The sequence below is a fragment of the Girardinichthys multiradiatus genome, chromosome X (genome assembly GCF_021462225.1).
Source record: "Girardinichthys multiradiatus isolate DD_20200921_A chromosome X, DD_fGirMul_XY1, whole genome shotgun sequence".
Classification (NCBI taxonomy): domain Eukaryota; kingdom Metazoa; phylum Chordata; class Actinopteri; order Cyprinodontiformes; family Goodeidae; genus Girardinichthys; species Girardinichthys multiradiatus.
In genome coordinates this window covers 15,775,763-15,799,403 of record NC_061817.1, presented here as the reverse complement: position 1 = coordinate 15,799,403, position 23,641 = coordinate 15,775,763, and the positions used below count along the sequence as shown (strand labels likewise).

Sequence of the window (23,641 nt, the reverse complement as noted above, 5' to 3'; positions counted from 1 at the left end):
TTAATATCAGTATAAAAGGCCTCTGAGGTTTGTTAGAGAGCATTAGTGAACAAACAGCATCATGAAGACCAAGGAACCCAGCAGATGGTGACGTTTAAAGCAGGGTTGGGATATAAAACTAAATTCCAAGCTTTTCACACAGCATTGTCCAACTCTTCCACCATCTCAAAATGAAGAGGATGGCACAATTGTTTTTTTTGTTTTTTGTTTGTCTCTTTTTTCTCATTTCTTTCTTGTCACGGCGTTTCAGTCATACCTTATAGGACAGATGGTTGCCTACATGTGTCAGGGCAGTTTTGCTCTACAAAAAAGATATCTCTAAGACATCCTAAATGTGACCCAGGCAGGCCACATTGATGTTATAGTAACCTGTTTGTATGACCTTAAAACCTTTAGAGTAATTGTGTGTTTGTGCGTGTATCGGGGTGGGTGGTTGAGTGTATGTGTAGAAATAAGTGTTTTTCTGTTGAGTGGGTGTATGTGAGTGAGAGTTTGTCACCTTGAAGTGTACATTTTTAAGTGTGGCAAGAACGGTAGAAGGCCTGCAATCCACAGCAACGAGGAGCAGCAAAGGACAGGTAGAACTGGCTCCGGAAAGACTGCAGTTGTCTCAGGCAGCCAGACATTAAGCATCACCCCAGGGCAGTGGTACGCTCCGCACAGGAGTAGTTCACCAGCAAGGCACAGGAGCCGTGCCCCCCAGGCCAAACAGGCACAGAGCAAGACATAGTGCATTAAGCCACCTGGCCATGCAGGCCCAGCCTGGGAACAGGTCCCTCCGGCAGCCCAGGGCCCACACCAACCCCCAGCAGCAAGACCGCCATGCACCAAGCAGCGGGGAGCCCCCAGAACCCCCAACATGCCGGGCAGGCATTAGCTCACCGCAGCAGTCACAACACGTGGGAACCAAGGTATGAGGGGCACATTGTATTTCACCCTGGGGGGGGTCATTCCCTGAGAGGTCTAGAGGCAGGGATGCCCACCAGAACTCAGCTCATAGACAACACCCCACGAAGGCGGGCAGCCCCCTGCCGGACCCCCTTCCACGGCAGCACTTTTAAAAATTGGTGATGCCAGCATCATGTTGTGGTAATGCTTTTCTTCAGCAGGGACAGGGCAGCTGGTCAGAGGTCACTGGAAGATGAATGGTGCTAAATTCAGGGTAATCCTGGAAGAAAACCTGTTAGAGGCTGAATGAGACGAGAGACAACAAAGGTTCGTCTTTCAGCAGGAAAACGACCCTACATACACAGATCTGTGAGGGAATGCTTTTAATTAAAAAAAACAATGTGTTAGAGTGGCCCAGTCAAAGTTCAGGCCAAATTCCAACTGAGATTTTATGGCAAGACCATCCAGTTTGAAATGAGGCATTTTCCAATGAAGAATGTACAGAAATGTCCATCTCTAAGTGTGCGAAGCTGATATAGGCATATCTAGCTGTGAACGCAGCAGATTTAGTTTTTTCCTCCAGGTGAAACCTGACGTAATGCATGTCGGTGGCTTGTGTGACATTCTAAAGAAATGCAACACCTGTAATACGTATTCTGTTTTTTTACACCTCTCCAGCGACTTGTCACCTCGCTATGACCTCAGTTGACCAAAAGGAGTGAAACCAGCTAAAACCAAGGTGAGAAACATAAGTTCTTGTGTTTTTCTTTCCTCCTCAGTTGCTATTCAATGGTTATTTATGTGTTTTCTTAGTTTACACTTCTATCTTTGTTGTGTGTGTGTCTTTTATTAGGGAGAAAAAAACAGTCCCAGTTATAGTTAAGAAAATATCTTTTATCAGACTATATCCTTAAATATTGTAAAAAAAAATATTTAAAAAATCTTAAGTTTTATGTTTTAGTAATAAAAAATGCTTTTTTAATGAACTTTGCTATTTAATTGCAGGAAAACATTCCAAACTCTTTTTTTGGATTCTAAGAGTTTTAAGGTTACTCAACAGTTCAAAAAACGTGTTGCTGCATTTTTCTTCTCATGAACCAGAGACTGTTTTTTATAGGTTTACATGAAGTTACATTAGATTTAAATTAACAAATCTTCACCTTTTAGGTTAGTTCACGTAAGAAACTAATAAGTACACCATCGTCTTTGTGGTCCATATTTGAAGGAATCCTATTGGAAGGCTTGACATTAAAAGAAATGATCATTCGGTTTTTTGCTTTTTTTCACTACCTTTTAGATCCTTGAAGTAAGTAAGTTGATAAACTGCAAATCTAAATCCTGGACTGTGGCTGGATTTGTTGCTCGTATGGAACGATAATTTTAACACAGACCATTTTAACATAGACCATTAAATGTAAAATTTTGGCATTTGTTTATTGAGAAAGACAATAATGTTACATTTGTTTTGACAGTCTCAACATAGATACGATTATAAATTGTTTAAAATTAAAATTTGAAGATTTAATAGAATTGGCCAGTTTATTTAGTAAAAATCAGTGTTGTGTTATTGTGTTAACACAGTTACAATTTAATACTACAAATTTAATCTTTTGTTTTTGAGCTCAGTTTGTTCCCAAATACATCTCAGAAAATAGTTTCCAATTATCCATGAATGCTTTTAACTTCAGCCAATTAAATGTGTTCCCTTTTCCCAGTTTTCACCACATCTGTAATGAATCGCTGACAGTGGTAGTGACGGTCTTAACAGGAAGCGGGGTCACAAATCAAATTCTACTTTCTTGACATTTTACTTTCTGGACATTCAGGAATTTGCATCTATTTTCCAAGTATTTGGTAGAACTGCATTTTAAACTTTGTGATTTGGGTCAAGCATTGTGAGTCTTCTTCCGCATGCTTCTTATAATAGCTTACTGGAATTTTGACCCATTCTTCCTGACAGAATTGGTGTAACTGGTCAGGTTTGTTAGTCAACTCGCGCACACAGACACCCTCACACACACACACCTTTTTAGCTCTGTCCTCAAATTTTCCATAAGACTAACGGCCACTCTTTCATCATGATGCCGTCGGTTTTTGCCCCCAGATCCTATGATGCTGTCACCCCTATACTTCACAGCCAGAATCGATTTATCAGGTTTGTAAGCCTTCCCCGTTTTCCGTCAAATGTAATAACGTTCCTTATAGTCCAAAACTTAAATTTTAGTTTCATCGGACCAGTCAGACAAATTGCTTGAAAAATATGACTGTTTGTAATGATTACTTATAATGCATTGGTGGTATTTTAATTTTTTGAATCGAAACAAATAAATTTTTCAGTTTGTCCTCTAAAATCCAGTGAGGGACAGAGAAAATCATATATTATATAGTATTTACCAGAAGCTGAAAAAGGGGGAACAACAAAACGAGGTCTGGCTTCCAATCTCAACACCACAACAAACACGGTGTGATTCACACCCTGCCTTACTTTGGACATGCAGTCTTTGGTGTTGCCTAGCATTTAGAGCCTCTGACTGTGCTGTGCGTTGGGGTGTCTGTGTACTTGTTTTTGTTGCCTCTTTAGGACCTTTGTTGTTTACTTTCTGAAGACTGATCGTTTGTATGAGGACTGAAGCCATGTCCTCATGTGTTGTCATTTTTATGGTTAGGGTTTTGGTTTAGGGCTAAGGTGTAAATTAAGCTTAGGTTACATTTAAGGTTAAGAATGTACTCATTACAGTTAGAGTGAGGGATGGCATAGTGTCAGGGCGGGCACAAATAGAGTTAATACAATAAAATAAAATCAATACAATGTCCCAGGATGATTGGAAATGCAAACTTTGAGTGATAAGCCAAATGACACTGACCTGTAAGTATACAAAGGCAGCCAACTAAAGGTTTGAACAGTATATGACCGTAATGCACAACTGTGCAATTAAATAAATTATGTTTTTCTTCTTTTTGGCAAAAAAACAAAATTTTATTGAATCAACAAAGCATCAAAGATGAAACATTTTTCACACTGTTGTATTGGAATTTTTACACTAAAATTGTTACTGAAATAAGTATTTATCAAGCCCATCTGTCCAAACGGCATAAATAGTCAATCTGGTCTGATGAAACTAGACAGCTGGAGGACAAAAGACGAGTCCAGTATGAATAACATTGCGGTGAAATCATAAGGGAAAGGGAACAGGTGGAAGAGACTTAACTTTACACAGGAAATGCATTTAGTAATTAGAAATGAATAGTCTTATGACTGAATAAAAACAATTTTCTGTGAAGGCTGTGTACAGTAAAGGACATTAAAAAGCCATTTGTGGTATGTCAAAATTAGCAACAGTGAACACAAAAACACCTGTCAGTGGATCAACAGCTTCCTGACGGACCGACAGCAGCAGGTGAGACTGGGGAGCATCTTCTCCCGATCCAGATCAATAAGTACTGGTGCCCCCCAGGGGTGTGTTCTATCCCCACTCCTCTTCTCTCTGTACACAAATGACTGCACCTCATCGGACTCGTCCGTGAAACTCCTTAAGTTTGCAGATGACACCACTGTCATTGGACTGATCCAGGACGGTGATGAGTCTGCATACAGACAGCAGGTGGATCGGTTGGTACACTGGTGCAGTCAAAACTACCTTGAACTGAACCCACTCAAGACTGTGGAAATGGTGGTGGACTTTCGGAGAACACCACCCCCATACACCCCCTTCACCATCCTCAACAACACTGTATCGGCCGTGGACCACTTCAGGTTCTTAGGAACCACCATCTCTGAGGACCTGAGATGGTCTTCACACATAGACACTGTTCGAAAGAAGGCCCAGTAGAGACTGTACTTCCTGAGGCAACTCAAGAACTTCAACCTTCCACAGGAGCTGCTGGTCATCTTCTACACTGCCATCATTCAATCTGTCCTGTCTTCATCCATCTCAGTGTGGTTTGGCTCATCCACAAAACAGGAAAGGTCCAGACTGCAACGAATAATCAGGAATGCAGAGAGAATAATCAGAGCTGACTTTCCCTCCATCCAGGACTTATACAGGTCTACGGTCAGGAAAAGAGCTGCTAAAATCTCTGCAGACCCCACACACCCTGCACATAAACTGTTTAGAGTTTTACCTTCAGGCCGTCGCTACAGAGCACTGTTCACTAAAACCAGCCGCCACAGAGACAGTTTCTTCCCCCAGGCTGTTTCTCTGTTGAACATTTAATAGAGTACAAAACAACAGCATACAGATGTTGCAAATGCACCTTTTCTATTAGATATGTATATATTGTACATTGTAAATTGTAAATTTGTATATTCTGTAATGCAAAAACAGAACAAAAGAGCAAAGTGTACCGGAGTCAAATTCCTTGTTTGTATGTACGAACTTGGCAATAAAGCTGATTCTGATTCTGTTTCTGATTCTGAAAAACTTGTTTATAGATTTTGATATGAAAGGGAAATGACCTGAAAACCACCTTAATTTTCCTACATGGCTTTGAGAAGAACTCCCTAAGAATATATAAATATAGCTTGCATGAAAGAGTTCATTCTGTGATGGAGAGTCAATTTGGATATAATAATGCCGACCAGCAAGCACAGTACCATTATCTAGATTAGACTTTTTATACTGAAATAGGTCAAATTGACCAATCAGATGTCCCAGCTCTAACTCAGTCTACTGAGAGTCACATTTATTGCTCAGTACATTGTGTAGAAGCAGCAGAATGTAGGTGGTTTAGACTAAAACCACAGAAACTGATCTATTCTTTAGCAGACAGATAAAAAGGGTTGAGGGAACTGTTTGAAGTTATGTTCCCCATCTTGCACAAACTGCCAAAATCAGCTACAGCTGATGTGCTCCTCTTTATTCAATAACAGTTCAGGAGCGCTTACTTATCAGCTCATATACTAAAGTTATAAATTGTGTTTCACACATCATCCAAAATTTTGGTCACTCCTGGTAAATATGTTTAAAGCCTTAAATTAAATGTATCTTTGCAGTAGCAGGATATCTCACCAATTTTTTTTTTTTATCCAAATTTTTTTTTTTCTAAATTTCTTGAGTTGAGGAAAAAATAAAAATAACTGTTTTAACAAAATCACTTGTCCCATATTTTTTTTCCACCCCTTCAAATTCCATTACATTTGACATAAAACTAAAGCACCATTTAAGAAAAACATCCCACAGTCAGACATTGTGGTGGCAGTGGGGTTGTTTTGCTGTATCAGGACCTGGTCGGACTGCAGTAAATGATGGAAGCATGAATTCTGCTCTGTAGCAGAAAATCCTGAAGGAAAATGTCCATCCACCAAGCTGAATCCCAAACTCACTTAGGTTATCCAGCAGGACGTGGTTGTAAGGACAGCAGCCAGTCAGCTTCTAGATGACTTAAAAATCCAAACAAAATTAAAGTTTTGTATTCCACACCTAAATCTGATTGTGATGCTCTGGCATGGCCTAAAAAAGTTTGTGTTTTTGAAAAACCAAAATGTGACTGTATTAAATCAGCAAGGAAAAGAGGGCCAAAATTTCTCCATAGTGATGTGAAAGACTCTCTGAGAGTAATCCCAACATTTGATGTTGGTTCTTGCTGCCAAGGGGAGCAAATTTGGTTTAGACAGCTTTTTATTCCATCCATCCATTGTCTAGACCCACTTATCCCGAATAGGCATCATCGGGTTGGGGAGGCAGGTGCTTATCCATCACAGGACCACACAAAGACAAACATACAACCAATCACACAAATGCTCACTCCAAAGGGCAAGTTAGATTAACCTAACAGTCCTGATTTTGGACTTGTGGGAGGTAGCTGGAGTACCCTGAGAGAACCCCTGCATACACGGGAAGAACATTTAAACTCCATGGCCTTCTTGTTGCAAGGCAACAGTGCTAACAACTGCTCCACCATGCACCCCTGGATAGCTGTTTTTCCCTGAAGAAGTGAAATCATCTGAAAAAAGCTTTTTTGTAGTTACATTTTTCAATATGCCATCACTTAAAGCTTGTATCTGTAGCACAACTGCTAGCTTGCAGGCTAATTCGGTTGCTTTTGTTTTCTTTTAAGTCGTGACCTAGCAGGCGTCAAATGTTAGAACGGACCCTTTAATGTGCAGTTTTCTGCATCACAGGGTATTGAGCTTAGTCACCCAAGGTCCCACTTACAGGAATTGAACATATTTTACAGTTTACCTGTCTATTTGATGAGTCATTGAATGATGTATGAGAGAGGCAACATGTTTAGCACCCTTTTCTCATTACACTGTGTATTGTAAATATTCATTGTGTTTATTCGAAAGTAGAATCTTGTTTTTGCATAGACCTACAGGACATGCAGTATGAGCATCCTCTCCCTTGTTATTGTTCTCACCTCTGCCCACTGTGCTCCCCCCCCCACACACACACACACAAACCTTAAATTAGCAACCTTCGCGACAGTTAAGTAGCTGCAGGAACTGGTGGCTCGTGCATCACACCAGCCTCTGGCCCTGTACTCCTACTGAGACAAACTAGTAAGCTGCTCACAGCAGAGATCAGACATGCAACATGCGAGTGTTGCAACAGGTTCTACGTTGTTTACATGCATGCCTTGTGGTGTACCTGTCTATACAATAAGGCATTGGAAGATGTGTTTCACAATGGCCTTTCTTTGAACATTTTGTCAGAGAAACACTACAATCTTATCTAACCATTTCTGTGTTAGAGCCTCTACATTCTCATGACATTTTGAGATGATAAGCTCATCCATGATAAGCCAGAGATGTTAAGCTTGTATTTTTCCCCTTATAAAGTTTTTTTTCACATATACCCAGATAGATCCTGGCATGAAAAAAGCAGAGAAAGTAAGTCCATAACATTTTCAGGTGCCTTTTAAAACTTTTCATACACCTAACATCATACTGTACATTATCACATTATAAAACCCAAACATTTTTGTTGGAGTTAGATATGAACGACCAAAACAAAGTAGTGCAGAATTGTGAAGTGGAGCACAAGAAGTATATGTTTCACAGTTGCTCTGTGTTTAGCCCCATCCATCTTCCCATCAACTCTGACCATAATTCCTGTCCCTGTTGAGGAAAAGAATCCCCACAGCATGACACTGCCACCACCATGTTTCACTGCTGGGGACTCATGGGGAACACCTCTCCTGATCTTGATGTCACCTCCAAAGATATTGTTGGCCTCTTGGCTGCTTCTCTAATTAATACTCTGTACTTTTGCAAGGCGCCTTGATTTTGCAAAACCCAAACTGTAAATTTTCACTTTTTTATTTATTTCTCTCTCATAGTCAGGCATGACATATGTTCATACTCCATCCAGTGGAAACATCTTAAGGCCTGTTGCTGCATTAAAATGTTTGGTGACCTCTCGTTGACAAAAAGACTACTTCCTTAACTGTCGGTCTATTTTTTCTATCAGAGACAACCAGAGTTGTTTCTGTGCATCTGCAGTGGTTGTGGCTATAATAGCAGCGGTTTTAAGTCTTTACAGCTTTGTGTGTTTCAGAGAGAGAGAGAGAGGGATCTTATTTTTATATACTCTCCATGATTCTAAATCTGGTAGGTTTAGTCTCTCCACTCCTTTGAATCTGCTTTTTTAAGCCGGGTTTTGCTCATACAAACCACTTCATAGAACATCAAGTTTCTCTGCATATAACCCCTTGTTTAACGTTGCAATTGAAACAGGATGTGGTGTTGCTTTGCCTTTCTTGCTTTCAGTACAATTATTCTGATCTTAAAGCATGTGATGGGGCCCAGGTAAGGTGACTGGCTTCTGCTGAGGAGTAGGAGGCACTCTGCAAGCAAGATAGCCCCACCAGCGATGCTCAGCAGCTCCTCCACCTACCCGGCCCGTCCCCTTTCACTATCACTCACCGCTGTTGAAGCTTCCTGTAAGACCTGCAAGCTGTGGTTTCAAGTGGAAAATGTCACTGGGCACTTAGAAGATGACAGAAAAGGGGCGAGAATGAGGTGAGAGAGAGGGGCAGAGCTGAGGCGAAAGTCAATTGTGTTTTAGTAGAGAGAAAGAGGACAGAGAGAGAAATAAAGGAAATCTAATCATCAGGCCAGAGCAGGAGGACGTGAGGATGTCAGTCCTCTTACTGACCACCTGCTGTCAGGATACATAAGGTAATTTTCTCTACTCTGCTCAGAAAAATAACAAAAATGCATAAATAAAAAAGGAGCATATTTTATGAACAAAATTCTAAATAAATACACATAAAATACTTAATAACCTTTTTAGCCTTTTCATGATGTGGTTGTGTGTCAAACTGGTGAGATAACTCTACTCAGTATGCTTGAATTAAAGTGTTGGCCTACATGTAGACGTTTCATGCATAGTTTGTCTCATCTTTAAAGACAAACTCAGCACTAAATGTAATCTTTTTTTAGGAAGCATCATGTTAGTTCATTTATAGTAGTAATAAAACATAAATTGTCATTTCTATTGTTAATATTAGAGTCAAGTTGAAGCTCTTTCTCTAATACAAGGTGTTAACAGTTCTGGTCAAAGGTTTACATACACTCACTGTCGGCATTAATTAAACATGAATAAATATTTTTTTGCTAGATTTGAACCGCTCTTTGTCCAGGGCCTAACGATTACAGATTCAATGATATTTAAAGGTAAGAACTGGTTGCACAACTTTAAATTAAATGCAGAGTTTCTCTAATGCACAAAGGCAGATGCAATATATATATATATATATATATATATATATGGTTCTGACCCTTCATGTTTTAGTAACACTTAAAGGCCTTTTGGTGTAATATTTGACCGTTCTTCTAGTCAGAAATGGTAAAGGTAGTTTTAATGTGTTGTTCTTCCACCATGGGTGTGGCTTTGCGAGCATGAATTGACAAATTATTTTTTTCAGACTTGACCGTTTTTCTAATCTTTGTCTAATTGTGTCAAAGTTTCACTCTGATAGAAACTGTCATCTCCTGTCAAAGGAAATCAATCAGGAGGTTTAAGTACAACTCAAGAACCAAAAAAACTCTGTCATGAACTGGAGTGCTGGAACTTCAGTATTAATGTCCACAGTGGATTAGGCTGAAATCAGCTGAAATTTGCAGCTTGCCAAGATGGACGAGCCAAATGCTGTCTGAAAAACATTTTATGGTCGGATGAGATGAGGATTTCAAAATTAGAAACATAGTACTAACTATCAAGCAAGGTGTTGGTAGAATCATGCTGAGGGTCCGTTGCACTGGAGGTGGTACTGGTAAATGGGGACATTTATTAAAGTTTTTGGTATATAATTTTAACCATGTGTGCATTACAGAAAATTCCCAATAAATTAAAGTTCTTGTATTTAAAATTAATTGATGTTGTTTGTTGTGTAATGGCTCCACCAGATCATATGCATCATGAAAAGCCCCCACACTGATATGACACTAATGCCGAACTTCTTGCTGGGACTGTGTATTCAAAGTTTTCATTCAACAATACAGCAGTTCTTGTTCACTGTTGCCCTCTCAGTATGACTGTTTTTGCTCTTATCTGATCCAATATTCACTCAAAAGAGCTCAGCTTTGTGGCCATTTTGGTGGAGGGAAGCACAATTTCAACTTTCAGGTTTCAGAAACAAGCTACGGAGGGAAACGGTGAACATTTCTTGTTTAGTTCAGTTTGTATTCACCTGATTTCTGCCTTTCTACAGTCATGTCGCCGGCCGTGGAGATGCTGTGGTCCCTGTGCATGCTTCTGGTTCTGCTTCCAGTGGATCCAGCTGACGCTCACACAGGCTCTCCTGGTATGAATGCGTTTGATAATAACTATCCTAATAAATATCCTCCTAGAACTGCTAACAATCAATTTTATCTTTTGGTTCTTAAAATTAATTCCCCAGCCTGGTAGTTACTGTCCACCTCTGTATTTGGCTTGGAGTCCGGTTATGTATATGTACGGAAGCCATTCTAATCTCCTTGTCTGTTGTTTTAAGGACTCCTCTGCACAAATGACTTTGTTAACAATGTCAGCTGTAGTTGGACCAGATCATGGGTTGGTTCTGCTGAGAACTGTTGGATTACGGGAGTGAAGAAATATTGGAAATCTAGATCAATTGAATTAATAGCGTAAGTAAGATATGACATATTGCATTTGCAGAAACATTATTATTAAGACATTTTTATAGAAAAGAGAAAAAATTTTTATGTGATAACATTTTCTTTAAATTCTGAATAAACTTAAAGCTGCAATTTTAATATTGTCCTCATTTTCAGCCAAAGCTGCAAACTGAAACAACACAGAAATTCTTCTCTGGGCTGCAGTTTTGTCTTTGAAAAGACAGTAAGTGCTTTAATTACAATTTAATTGCTGGATTTCATGACCAACACAAAGTAGACCAATTTCCATTTTACATTTATGCACTACTTTGTTTCAGTCTATCAAACACAATCCCAAACAAAAGTTTGTTGTTGCAACATTACAAAATGTTGTTTCCTTCTGCTTATATCCAATCAACCCAAGCCCAGTGACAGCTTTGATGGGGACCAGGACAACTCCGAAGTCTATCACACCTCACTGGGGTCTGGGGGGTGTTGCGTGATGACAGAGTTGGCAGGCGCTCCCTCGTTGCCTTCCTCTGCTCTACTCTGGCTTTCACACACCCCTCACCCCAACACACACACACACATACACACACACACATCGTGGGCCCCTCCCTTATCCTGGACGCAGGGCAACAGACACGTTTGTTCCCCCACCTTTCGGCGGGCCTGAACCAGCTCCAATTTTTTTGTGACTAGAACCTTCTTTTGATGGTTTCTGTGCAGGCTTTTTCTGGTTCTGAAGTGATGCCATTCATCACTTTAATGTGTAATGGCACACTGGTGAAGGACATTAAAAACTACAAGCCAGTGGATCACAGTGAGTTGCTTCCCCTCTCTTAGCCCTCCTTGCCTCAAATATTTAGTGTATAGTTATTTGTATGATGGTTCATTAAACCTTTCTGTGTGTGTGCGTGTGTGTGTGTCTGTGTGCGTGTGTGTGTGCATGTGCATACAGTTAAAATGCATCCTCCAGGAGCTCCACAGGTCAACATCACTGCCAATTTCACCCTGATATCGTGGACTCTGGGGAGTCCTGTCTCAATGTATTTTGAGGCTTCCTTCAACTTCGAGCTTCGGGTCAAACAGAGAGAACAACAATGGAAGGTGAGCATTTTTGTAGATGTTTACACATGTTTACATCTTAACATTCATTTATTTAAATAAAAATTAAGAAAAAACAGCAGAAAAACCTATTGATGAAAATAATGAGACCAAAGGGACATTTTAAATCAAGATGTGTCCATTAATTAGCATCACAGGTGTCTGCATTCTTGTAATCCGTCAGTGGGCCTATATATAGGGCTACAGGTAGTCACTGTGCTGTTTGGTGACATGGTGTGTACCTCACTCAACATGGACCAGAGGAAGTGAAGTAAAGAGTTGTCTCAGGAAATTAGAAAGAAAATTATAGACAAGCATGTTAAAGGTTATAAAACCATCTCCAAGAAGCTTCATGTTCCTGTGACTACAGTTGCACATATTATCCAGAAATTTAAGATCCATGAGACTGTAGCCAACCTCCCTGGACGTGGCCGCAGGAGAAAAATTGATGACAAAACAAAGAGACGGTTATTACGGACGGTAACAAAAGAGCCCAGAAAAACTTCTAAAGAGATTAAAGGTGAACTTCAAGTTCAAGGAACATCAATGTCAGATCGCACCATCTAACATTGTTTGAGGCAATGTTGACTTAATGGGAGACGACCAAGGAGAACACCGTTGTTAAAAACAAATCATAAAAAAGCCAGACTGGAATTTGCCAAACTACATGTTGACAAGCCACAAAGCTTCTGGGAGACTGTCTTATGGACAGATGAGACAGAAATTTAACGTTTTGGCAAGGCATATCAGCTCTATGTTCGCAGACGGAAAAATGAAGCATATGAAGAAAAGATCATTGTCCCTACTGTGAAACATGGAGGACGCTCTGTTATGTTCTGGGGCTGCTTTGCTGCATCTGCCACAGGGTGTCTTGAATCTGTGCAAGTATAATGAAATCTCAAGACTATCAAGGGATTCTAGAGAGAAATGTACTGCCCAGTGTCAGAAAGATTGGTCTCAGTCACAGGTCAAGGGTCTTGCAACAGGATAATGACCCAAAACACACATCTAAAAACACCCAAGAATGGCTAAGAAGAAAACATTGGACTATTCTGAAGTGACCTTCTATGACCCCTGACCTCAATTCTATTAAGCATCTTTGGAAGGAGCTGAAACATGCCGTCTGGAAAAGGCTTCATTCAAACCTAAGACAACTGGAGCAGTGTGCTCATGAGGAGTGGGCCAAAATACCTGCTGAGAGGTGCAGAAGTCTCATTGACTGTTATAGGAATCGTTTGATTGCAGTGATTGCCTAAAAAAGTTGTGCAACAAAATATTAAGCTATGGGTACCATCATTTTTGTCCAGGCCTGTTTCATGAGTTTATTTTTTAAAATAATTCTGTTGAAGCATGTTTTCTGTGACCATTATGGGTTTTTCTTTCATCAACCGAGGGGTACCAACAATTTTGTCCCCGTGTGTATATAATCACAATATTGACACTTTAATTACAAATTGTTATATGGGTTCTAATCATAATTAGAATCAATAAATAAACTAAGAAACAGAAACATAAAAAACATTAAATCTAATTTCTTAAAGGCAACTTCTGACAGTAACTAAGAGTGAACATTTAAAGGAATGAATTCAAAGGTTTTACCACATCATTTGGGATTCTAAATACCTGTCTTTGGTCTAAGGGAAGTCTGAAGAGGAGAAGAAAACAAAGAGAATTGTCCACATATTTCTTTACATGAATTGAATCTGTTTGCGTTGTGAAGTGCCATGAGACATCATTTGTTGTAAATCATTGTTGTAACAAGCCTACAAGGTCGTATCCTGATGTTGTTTTGTAAATCCTGGGATGCTACCTCCACAGGTGAAAATTCTCTTTGATTGGACGAAAGATTATCTAGGAAACGTCAGTAGAAAGAAGAAAGCTATCTGGTTAAGGAGCAGAGGCAGAGTACAACTTGTCCATCACAGGGCCAAAACAAAGACCCATGCACATGACGCTAACACAGAAGGTCGACGTGGAGTGCCTAATTAACTTAAGATGTATGCTTTTGGACTGTGGGAGGTCACAGAAGTTCCTGGAGAACACCTACTTACATACAGGGAGAATATGTGTCTTTAAAACCTAAAGAGCCCCGGAATGATTTAAAGCTCGCAACAAATTACTGTAAATAATGAAGGTTTATAGCTTCCTCGGGTAGTAATATCTATTCCAACCTTACTTTGGTCACTGTGTTGCTATTCCAGTCCTATTTATTAATGTCCTCTTGCAAGATATTAGGGAAATATGCAACTTCGATGCTATTGTTGAGTGTTGTTATGATGACATGCCGCTGGCCGAAGATATTATTGGTTTAGGCCTACTGAGTGTGAACTCCTGCCCCTTAGAATAGGAATATTGCATCCAAGCAGTCCTTTGCAATTGTGATTTTGCATATTTTAAGATTGTCAGGCCGATTGTAAGTCAATAAGATGACATGTTTTGATTACTTTTTGGCTCAGCTGTTTCTTTTTTTTTTTGGTAAGATATTTTTTTCAGCACTAGAGGCCTTTATTTTCCAAAAGTAGGCAGACAGAAAAGAGGGCAGAGAGAGGGAGAGACATTCAGCAAAGGTTGCTGGATTCAGGACTCGAACCCAGAGGACTATAGCTTCTGCATATGGCCGTGTGCTTAACCCTTACACCACCATTGCTGCGCCCTGGCTCAGTCGTTTCTTTACTACCACAGAGTAAAGCAAACCCCCCCCTTATTATGACAGATGTATGTCACTCCATCCTCCCATAACTTGTGAACAAGATACCAGAATACCTGGACCCCTCTTTGCTTGAGGCAAATACTTACTCCAACCCAGAGGAAACAATCCACCTTTTTCCAGCTAAAAGCAATGGCCTGAGACTTAGTAGAGCTTTATGCCTCCTCTCTAAGAATAGAAAACAGTGTTTGTCTTTTCATACTCCTTTGGGTATTTCCAAGTGTGAGGTACACTTTAGAGCTGAGATTTCAGGATTTACTTAAGAATGGTATTGTTTGTGGTCTACCAACAGCTGAGTTCACTGTAGGGTAATGCCAACGCCACTTCCAGCTTTAATTATTGAGTATATGTTTCATGTGATAGAATAGTAGTAGTATTAAGTTTCATTCAGCTATTCTTGTTTTAGATCTGCTCTCTGACTTTGATACTTTGTCAAACTCGTTTCTTTCATTAGGATTCCAAAGAGTTTAACACAAAAGAGCAAGAGCTGAGATCTCCTGTTCGGAAACTAAAGGGCAACCTGGAGGTCAGAGTCCGAGTCAAGCCGTCTAATAGGGACAAGAGCCACTGGAGCGATTGGAGCCCGACAACATCCTGGGTGGATTTGGCAGATAAGAAAGGTTGTTTCATTGCCCCCAAAACCCCCAAAATGCCTCTCTTGTCACTACAAAGATATTCACCTCCACATATTTTCTCCATCCACACCTTAAAGTTTCTTTCTGTAGTTTCTAACTTGGGTTTGGTAAAATTCCTGCATCTGACCAGCTTATTCTTGTCCTTCAGACTGGTCACCAGATCAGAACTCAGTGAAGTGGATCTTACTTCTTCTCAGCTTGTGTCTCCTCGTTATTGTTTTGCTGGCCTACTACAAGAGCTGCAAGGCCCGAGGGTAAATAATTAATCATCCCAATAGTTTGTGTTCGCAAATGCCACCTCCAAGCTAATGCTGTGTTTGTTTTCTTTCAGGCTGCTTAAAGGGAAGTCGTTACCAAACCCTTCAAAGTACTTCCAAACTCTCCATTCGGTCCACCAAGGAAATCTGAAAGTAAATATCATGCTTTCAACACACTTTGAATAGCATGCATCACTTGAAGTAATGTTAGGCCTCTTGCTTGCAAGAGTTGCACCAATCTCACATTCTGTTACCTTTTCACAACTAGATTGGGTAACAAAGGTTTTTATATTTTTGTAAATTTATGATGGTACTGTCTCCATTCAGTGTAGCTTACGAACGTCCTCATACCTCTTGGGCTTTTAAAAAAAAATTCAAAGCTACAAACACAAACCTTAATGTTTTTATTCCGATTTTATTTGACAAACTCAAAGTTATGTAAATTAGTTAGAAAGGGTAAATAAGTCTTTTCAACTCCTAGCAGGTTTTCTTCCAGGATCACCTAGTATTTAACTTTATCTAACTTCTGATCAATGCTGTCCAGCTTTACTGCCTTTGCAGAAGAAAAGCATCCCCACAACATGATGCCACCACCACCGTGTTTTAACACATGAGTGGTGTGTTCCGCATGATGTGCAGTGTTGGTTATTTCCCATATATATACTGTTTTGCATAGAAAATGTTGTCAGGCCGATTGTAAGTCAATAACAGGGAAATAAATATTTGCTGTGTCCTCTACATGGCTTATGACAAACTTTGAAACAGATACTGCCTTTCTTTTTACCACTCTTCTATAAAGGAAGTAAAAGGGAATGAATGCAAAATTTTTCAGATTTTTATTTGTTAATTAGAAAAGCAGGTATACATTTCCTTTTAATTACCAATTATACACTACTTTTTATCGCTCACATGAAATCTGACTAAAATGCAGGTATGTTGTAACGACCAAAAAGTTAAAAAGTAATTTTTCAGGGAACTGTCTTTTTATAAGGTTAATTGGTAACTCTAAATTGCCCTTAGGTGTATGAATGAGTGTGTGCATGGTTGTATGTGTGTTGCCCTGCAATGGACTGGCGACCTGTCCAGGGTGTACCCCGCCTCTCGCCCATAGACTGCTGGAGATAGGCACCAGCTCCCCCGTGACCCACTATGGAATAAGCGGTAGAAAATGACTGACTGGCTGACTGTCTTTTTATAGTCATTCACATGCCATTTTCATCCCTGAACCTGATACGCCACCATCACCATTGGTGGCTGTGGTGGTAGGGGTTCATCCTGGGTTGCTGGTTCAAACCTCCGCTCTGTCTGTCTCAGCCGGTTTGTCCTTGGGCAAGACACTTCACACACCTTGCCTGCTGATGGTGGTCAGATGGCTCATTGGCGCCGATTGTATGGCAGCCTCACTTCTACAATGCAGCCTATTACTGTGAGTGCGTGAATGTGTGTATGAATGGGTGGATGACTTACTGTAGTGTTGTGACTTGATAAAGCACTATACAAGTGCAAACCATTAACCATTTACCTCAGTTCATGTAAAGCTCACTAATTTCCAAAACCGAACCTGTCTGTGTTTTTTTTTTCTGCAGGAATGGCTCAATCCCCTTTCAGGGACCCAATCATTCATGGTCCCTTCATGCGACCAAATTGCGCAAGTTGCGGTGTGTGAGGACTGGAATGAGATGATGCCCTCTCCTTCGCCAACTTCCAGCTCCACAAGCACCTTTCTTCACTTCCACAGAAACTCCATTTCTTGCTCAGACAACAGCGGCGTCATCTACAACTCTTCCTCTCTGTCTAGCTTCTTTAATGTGGGCTATTTCATATCCAGCTCCTGCAGCGGCTCAGCTAGGACCAACCCCAATCCGGCTTACTTCACCTATCATGACAATTTCCAAAACCTTCCCCAAATCAACGGCCCCCAATTCTGCCTCTATGATCCTCTTAATTCATTTCCTGAATATGAAAGTCTGATAAGGGAGCCAGAGAGCCCTGACTCTGGTTTTGGCATCATGAAGGAAGATGAAATGAAAGAGACACACAGAGTCATTTGCAGAGAAGGGGAGGAAGTTCTGAATGATCAGAGTTCCCCACTTCTCTTCCTTCCTCTTCACCTTTCTTCTCACCTTCCTTCCTCTCCATCAGCTCATCCTTCTGCTTTGACACAGCCCTCTGAAAGCCAAATGGATGCGGCTGAGACAGATACCAGCAGTAGCTCGGCTGCTCAGCTTGTTGCTGGTGCCATGTGCAGGTCCTCTTCTATGCTGGTGGAACCCTTCAAAACCGGTTATCTGACACTCAAAGAGCTACAGATAACATTCAGCAATAAATCCATCTAAAAACTAGGAGCTTAAACTGATAATTCGGAGGAATTTAAGAAGTGTTTCTAAGGAAAAAACAGGCAAAAGCCAACCTTGCAAGAAAATTCAAAGATAAAAGTAAGGGAGCAGGCTTTATACTTTAATATCTTTATAAAGTCTTGGTAGCAGAGAAGAAATAATGAGTTGAGAACTAGCTTTAACCAGAACTTTTCTAAGCAACTGACCAAGACCAGGGAACAGCGAACTTGGCTGCAATTACAAGTCAGAGTGTTTCTCAAAGACATTTTAAAGCCATCTGGCTGACAGCTGATTGGACCAGAAAAAAGGCTGAAGTAAAGTTTGTGTGGTTCAAGTCAGGTCTCTTAATCACAGCAAAAAACAAAAAAACACACAAGTGACATAAAACTTTTTACTTGGGAGGTCCCAATCTGATCCCGTGGTGTCAGAATTCCTGATGAAACTCAGCTCCTGCGGCCATGTTTTGGGAATATGTTACAAGCCACACTGTCATATCAAAACAGAGACCCAACATGCTAATGTTAGCCTAGCACTACAGTTAACTTTTTTGCATTAAAAACGTGGTCTTCAGGAACAAGATGTAAGTTTATTGAAGGCTGTAGCTGTACATTTTGAATCAGGTAGCTTATAAATGATTAGGCTATGCATATTTTAGATGATATGTTGTTAGCTTTCTTAACCAAGCTAACCCATGTTGGAGCAGCATATTAACAATGTCCTGCAGAAACTTTGGTTGGAACAAAATATCTGTAGCTGTTTAGAAATGCAAATATTAGACACTGTGGCGTCATTTGCAAGTGAGAGAAGTGGGACACATTATTAATGTACACCATGTAATACAGATGAAACATAATGCATTATTGTAACTCCTAGACATGGCTTTGATTTTTATGAAGTATCACACTGGGACTGTTTTGCCAAACATATTTTAAAGACTCAGATCAGTAGAGGGGACAGAAAATCCCGATGGAGACATGCCTCAGTATTACATCAACATTTTCTGTGGCTGCTTTTTCAAATATACCATACAGATGAGGTGATCTAAACTGTTGTTTTCTCGAATAATATGAAAAGTTGAAAAGATGGTGAAACCTAATAAATGAGCTGCTAGAAGCTGCATAGATGTGAGAAGGGGAAATGCTGATGAATATGTGCTTCTTTAACTTCAATGCTAATTTTTACTGTACTATATTGTTATAAGAGTTAGCTTCACCTGCAATTAAATGCTAAATAATCTGCTATGATTTGGCATTAATTATCAATGATTTTCCTCAATAAAGACATATACAACTATTGCAGTCTTAAATTACTCAGTTCTTGCATAAATGGTGCCCTCTGTGAACCACTTCTTCTGGGCCAACACCCCAGAAACCTGCTATTTTTCATAAATATAGTGAACATTTTACACATTCCTAACTATGTTTGTGGACTTTGAGATCCATGTGTAAAACAAATCAGTCCAGGTTTGACCAATCAAAGTTGGTCTTGATGTCAAAAAGATTTTAAAGATGCCCAGTATTCACAAAAAAAACCCTCCATCTCTCTATTGTCTCTACCTGGTTGCCCGGTCATCTGGCAAGAAGTGGGGCACACTCTGGACAGGTTGAGAGTCCACAGGTAATCAAAAAGTCAACGTTTCATAAATCTCAAACTATGCTTTATTTATTTATTTTCAAACTATGTTTTAAAGGGGCTCTTCAGTTTTAATAAATCTGAGATTTATGTCAGATTTTGGAATAGAAATGAAAGATGCTTCTATTCTGTTGTTTGCTTGGATGTAAGCTTGGGCTCACTGTGATCCTGAAAAACTGTCCTCATCTTCAGCTTATTAGCTGCTGAAGGTTTGGGGGCCAGAGCTGGTAGGTATTGAAACTATTCGTAATTTCACTTGGACACTTGGATTCAGAGAAAACTTCAATTTCTGTCTGAAGAAAAGTGACCCCTCAGCATGATGCTGCCACCACCATGTTTTATTGTGGATATTGTGTTTTTTGTTTTTTGGTAATGTTCATTGCTGTTTTTGTAGCAAACCTACCTTTTGGAACTGTGGCCCAAAGGTTCAGGTTTAGTTTAATTAGAACAAAGCATATTACCCCAAAATGTTCTTGGAGATTTTAGTCTTGTCTGCTTGTTTTCTTTTGAGAAAAATGCTTATGTCCTAAAACTACTCCTTAGTCCAGGTAGATTAGTTGTAGAACACAAGCAATACTCCTGCAGCTCCCCCAGTGTTGCTTTGGTCTCATGGCAAGCTCCCAGACCAGCCTCTCTCCGGTCTTTTTTTTAAACAATATTGGAGAAAGATCCACTTTTTGCTATGTCGCAGTTTTCCTGTGTTTTGAATTATCATTAACCAGCTGCAGGATTAGTGTTAAATTAAAGATGGAAAAGTTTGCATATCATGGTTTCACTTTTTTTTTATTTAAAAAATCCTGGTATTTTAACAGGGTTGTGCTCACTTTGGGGTCTACTGTATTATCCTGAAACAGCTCAACGATGTCATGCTTGGCAAGAAACTGATTTGTTCTTTCTGTTAGGAAATCTGTCACTTTTAAAAGTGCATCGATTGTGCAAATATCGGTATGACTACAGTGTTGATCTAGGGTTGAGTCATGACAGAGTGGGGATGTCTTATCACTTGCGCTATCTACACATCTGCTTCAGGAAGCATTTCAGCATCAAAGTGGGTGTCGTTCAATATGATCTGCTGTTAAGAGAAAATCAAGTGGTTTGCCCCGTGCATGTTCCTTTCTCATATCATTACATTTAGGTCGGCAGGTGGAGCAGATTCTGTAACCAACTGGTCATTTTTAGTAAGTCACTGAGGTCAGTTATATATATGTTGACACTCCTCCTTTCTGCACACGTAGCATGTTTCCGCTGTTCTCAGTGACATCTGTACAAAGACCAAGCAAAATAAAGGCTACACTGGAAATTGGTCACCCTGTGACTTCCTGTGTCATTGTGGAATGAGGGCTGAGGGATGGGCATGTGTTGAAAGCGAGTGTGGGAGAGCTGTGTGTGTGTAGCGTCTGTTTACATGTCCTGTCAGGTGGTCCTGGCGGTGTATGTGTGAGTGAGTGTATGTATTAGTGTGGTTTGACATTTAGCTCCTGTCACAACCAGCGACATCCGCTCACCCCCAGAGACAGTTAATCATATTTTGCCGTGTAAGTACAAAAACACTTGAGATGTTGCTTTTCATCAACATTTCTATCATTCCCCTTTTTGCAAAATACTCCACCATACTAATTAAAATTGGAAGAAAAAATGATGCTATTCAGTCCGACATTCACAGGTTCACTTGTTAAACTAAGTTGTTTTAACCCTTCATCTGGATTTTCTGTTAAACTATTGCCATACTTTCACAGATTTAAATAGTCGTACAAAGAAGACCCCTGCCACAGAATAAATAACAAAATGGAGTATGAATGTTTACAAAAAAGCAATCTATGACCACATTCAGTTGGTATAACCGTGCAAAATCATTGCATATTTAGTTTTGCCTGATGAATTGAAGTTAAGATGAAATTTTGACACCTATAAGTGAAGCATTTATAGAGTAACCAAGAGTTGTGCTAGGGTGGTCAGATGGTGTACCACAGTTATAATTAGTTTGACTATTTGTTCTCCTGTGCAGTGCCTTAAAAATATATTTATACCCCTTGATTTTCTTTCCACATTTAGTCACATTACAGCCATGAGCTCCAGTTGTATTTTATTTGGTTTTTATGCAGTGGGCCAACAAAACTTAGTGCATACATGTGAAGTGAAAAAAAAAGGATACATGAGTTTCAGTTGTTTTAAAAAAATCTAAAGCTTAATTAAAGGGAGTTTAAATAAATTGTAAAAAAAATGCTTTTGTTTTCAGCCACCTTTAAGCTAATTTTCCTGAATAACATTCAACAAATCGCCTTTCAGAAATGAGCTACAGAGTAAATAGAGTCCATCTCAGTGTAAATCCAGTTGTTCTGTGAAGGTTTGTTCTCAGAGGTTTGTTAGAGAACATTAGTGAACAAACTGGATCATCAAGACCTAGGAAGACACTAGACAGGTCAGGGAGAAAGCTGTGGAAAAGTTCATAGCAAGATTAGGGTAAAAACAATTAGCAATCAGTGAAGCTGCCAACAAAGAGCTTGATGTAATTCTGGAGGTGCTGCAATGATCTAGGTAGGAAAAATCTGGCAGCAGTATAAATATTGGTTGTGGACTCTGCAAATATGGTCTTTGTGTAAAAGTGGCCAGAAAAAAGGCATTTATGAAAAATAAAGATGCCATAAGACAAGTCGGGGACACTGCCAGCATGCAGAAGAAGGTGCTCTGGTCAGATGAAACCCGCAGCACATCACCCTGAAGACTATCTTCTATAGAGACAGGGATACTGGTCTGAGTTGATGGGATGACATTGACCCTAAACGTGCAGCTAGAGCTACTATGTAGCTGTTTAGATCAAAGCATGCAGATGTGTCAGAATGGCCCAGTCAAAGTTCAGACTGAAGCTCATGTCTAGCTCCATCAAAACAGGACAAAACGTTTCTCAAGAACACCCAACATGTCCATAAAACTTGCAAAGACATTTTCGCTTGCAACATACACTCACATGGAAAAATAAAGACTCGTAGTGCTGTTTCTTATGCATCTTTAAATGCGAGTGCTGCAGGACAAACAGAAGCCAGACGAGACGTTTTCACCAGCTCTTAGTTTTTTTTCTGAGCTGAACCACAAGAATGCTTTGAGGTCTGAAGTTTAAACTCCCCTCTTTTTTTTCTGTTTGAATGCACTTCCCCTCTAATTATATTAATGCAGAACTACATGTTGTGAAGAAAAATGAGAGTGGGGTTGCGGTCTCGGGGAACAATATCTTAATATCACCACAAAAAATCTCTAACCCTTGAAATGAAAAGAAGATGCAAATATATTATCTACTATAACCGCAGTCCATAGTTATGTTCTGCTGATTGCTTTTGGTTGCATGAGCTTCAACAATAAATTCTGATGTGGTCTGCAGTCATGAGGAGAAAATACTCCCTCTGCAAGGTGAAACTTTAGAAACTCATTCATTATACCGCCTGCTTATAGGTGACTGAGAGAATGTGAAGAGTACTAAGGAATGCTTTTTAAGGCAAGATGCAGCTTGGACTTGAAGCTGTGCTTCAACATATAGGAACCCCTCAGAGGAACACTAGAGGAGAATTACTAATACTATACACACAAGAAGAATTGAAAGCAACACTGCAAAGTTAGTAAGTCTCTTCTGAAGATTTCAGAAGGTAATAAGTGTAGCTCATTTTTGTAGATGTGAACACAGCAATCTCACTAGGGTGCAGACCAAAACAACCATACCAAGAACAGTTCGATCTGACACAGCTACCAGCTGTCACCTGCAAGCTTGATCCAAATTCCTTCCCATAGCCAGGTATACATTGTTTTTTAGAATGCGGTGGGTTAAACAAACTAATAAACACACACCGTATGCAACTTTTAAGATGTCTTCTAAAAATCCATTTGTTATACTTCTCAGATTTTGCCTGAAGTAGTACCCAGAAAAATACCATTAAGAGGATTATATTCTCCATGTTTTTTCAGACCACGGCATCTGCTTCATTTGGCACTCCCAACTTGAACACATCTGACCAAGAAACAGACTCTTGTGGTTGTAGTGACAGGTTTTG

General features: G+C 39.9%; 1 protein-coding gene across 2 annotated transcripts; it reads left to right on the top strand.

The window, feature by feature from the left end:
* Window positions 1-8,855: 8,855 nt before the first annotated feature.
* Window positions 8,856-19,248, top strand: LOC124863197 (interleukin-2 receptor subunit beta-like). 2 transcript variants are annotated; one of them, XM_047357486.1, is made up of 11 exons: window positions 8,860-9,010; window positions 9,453-9,508; window positions 10,546-10,638; window positions 10,828-10,960; window positions 11,108-11,174; window positions 11,660-11,753; window positions 11,892-12,040; window positions 15,199-15,364; window positions 15,528-15,633; window positions 15,711-15,789; window positions 17,223-19,248. In XM_047357486.1, exons 2-11 carry the CDS (start codon window positions 9,496-9,498, stop codon window positions 17,970-17,972), a joined length of 1,650 nt encoding a protein of 549 aa, XP_047213442.1. In that variant the 5' UTR covers window positions 8,860-9,010; window positions 9,453-9,495; the 3' UTR covers window positions 17,973-19,248. The 2 variants fall into 2 exon arrangements, with proteins under 2 accessions (XP_047213443.1, XP_047213442.1); XM_047357487.1 differs by lacking the exon at window positions 9,453-9,508 and having other exon boundaries at window positions 8,856-9,010.
* Window positions 19,249-23,641: the final 4,393 nt, after the last annotated feature.

Coding starts and splice junctions, on each gene's coding strand:
- LOC124863197 (XM_047357486.1), top strand. Junction 12,041..15,198: donor AGAGAGAACAACAATGGAAG/GTGAGCATTTTT, acceptor TTCTTTCATTAG/GATTCCAAAGAGTTTAACAC. Junction 15,790..17,222: donor TCCACCAAGGAAATCTGAAA/GTAAATATCATG, acceptor TTTTTTCTGCAG/GAATGGCTCAATCCCCTTTC.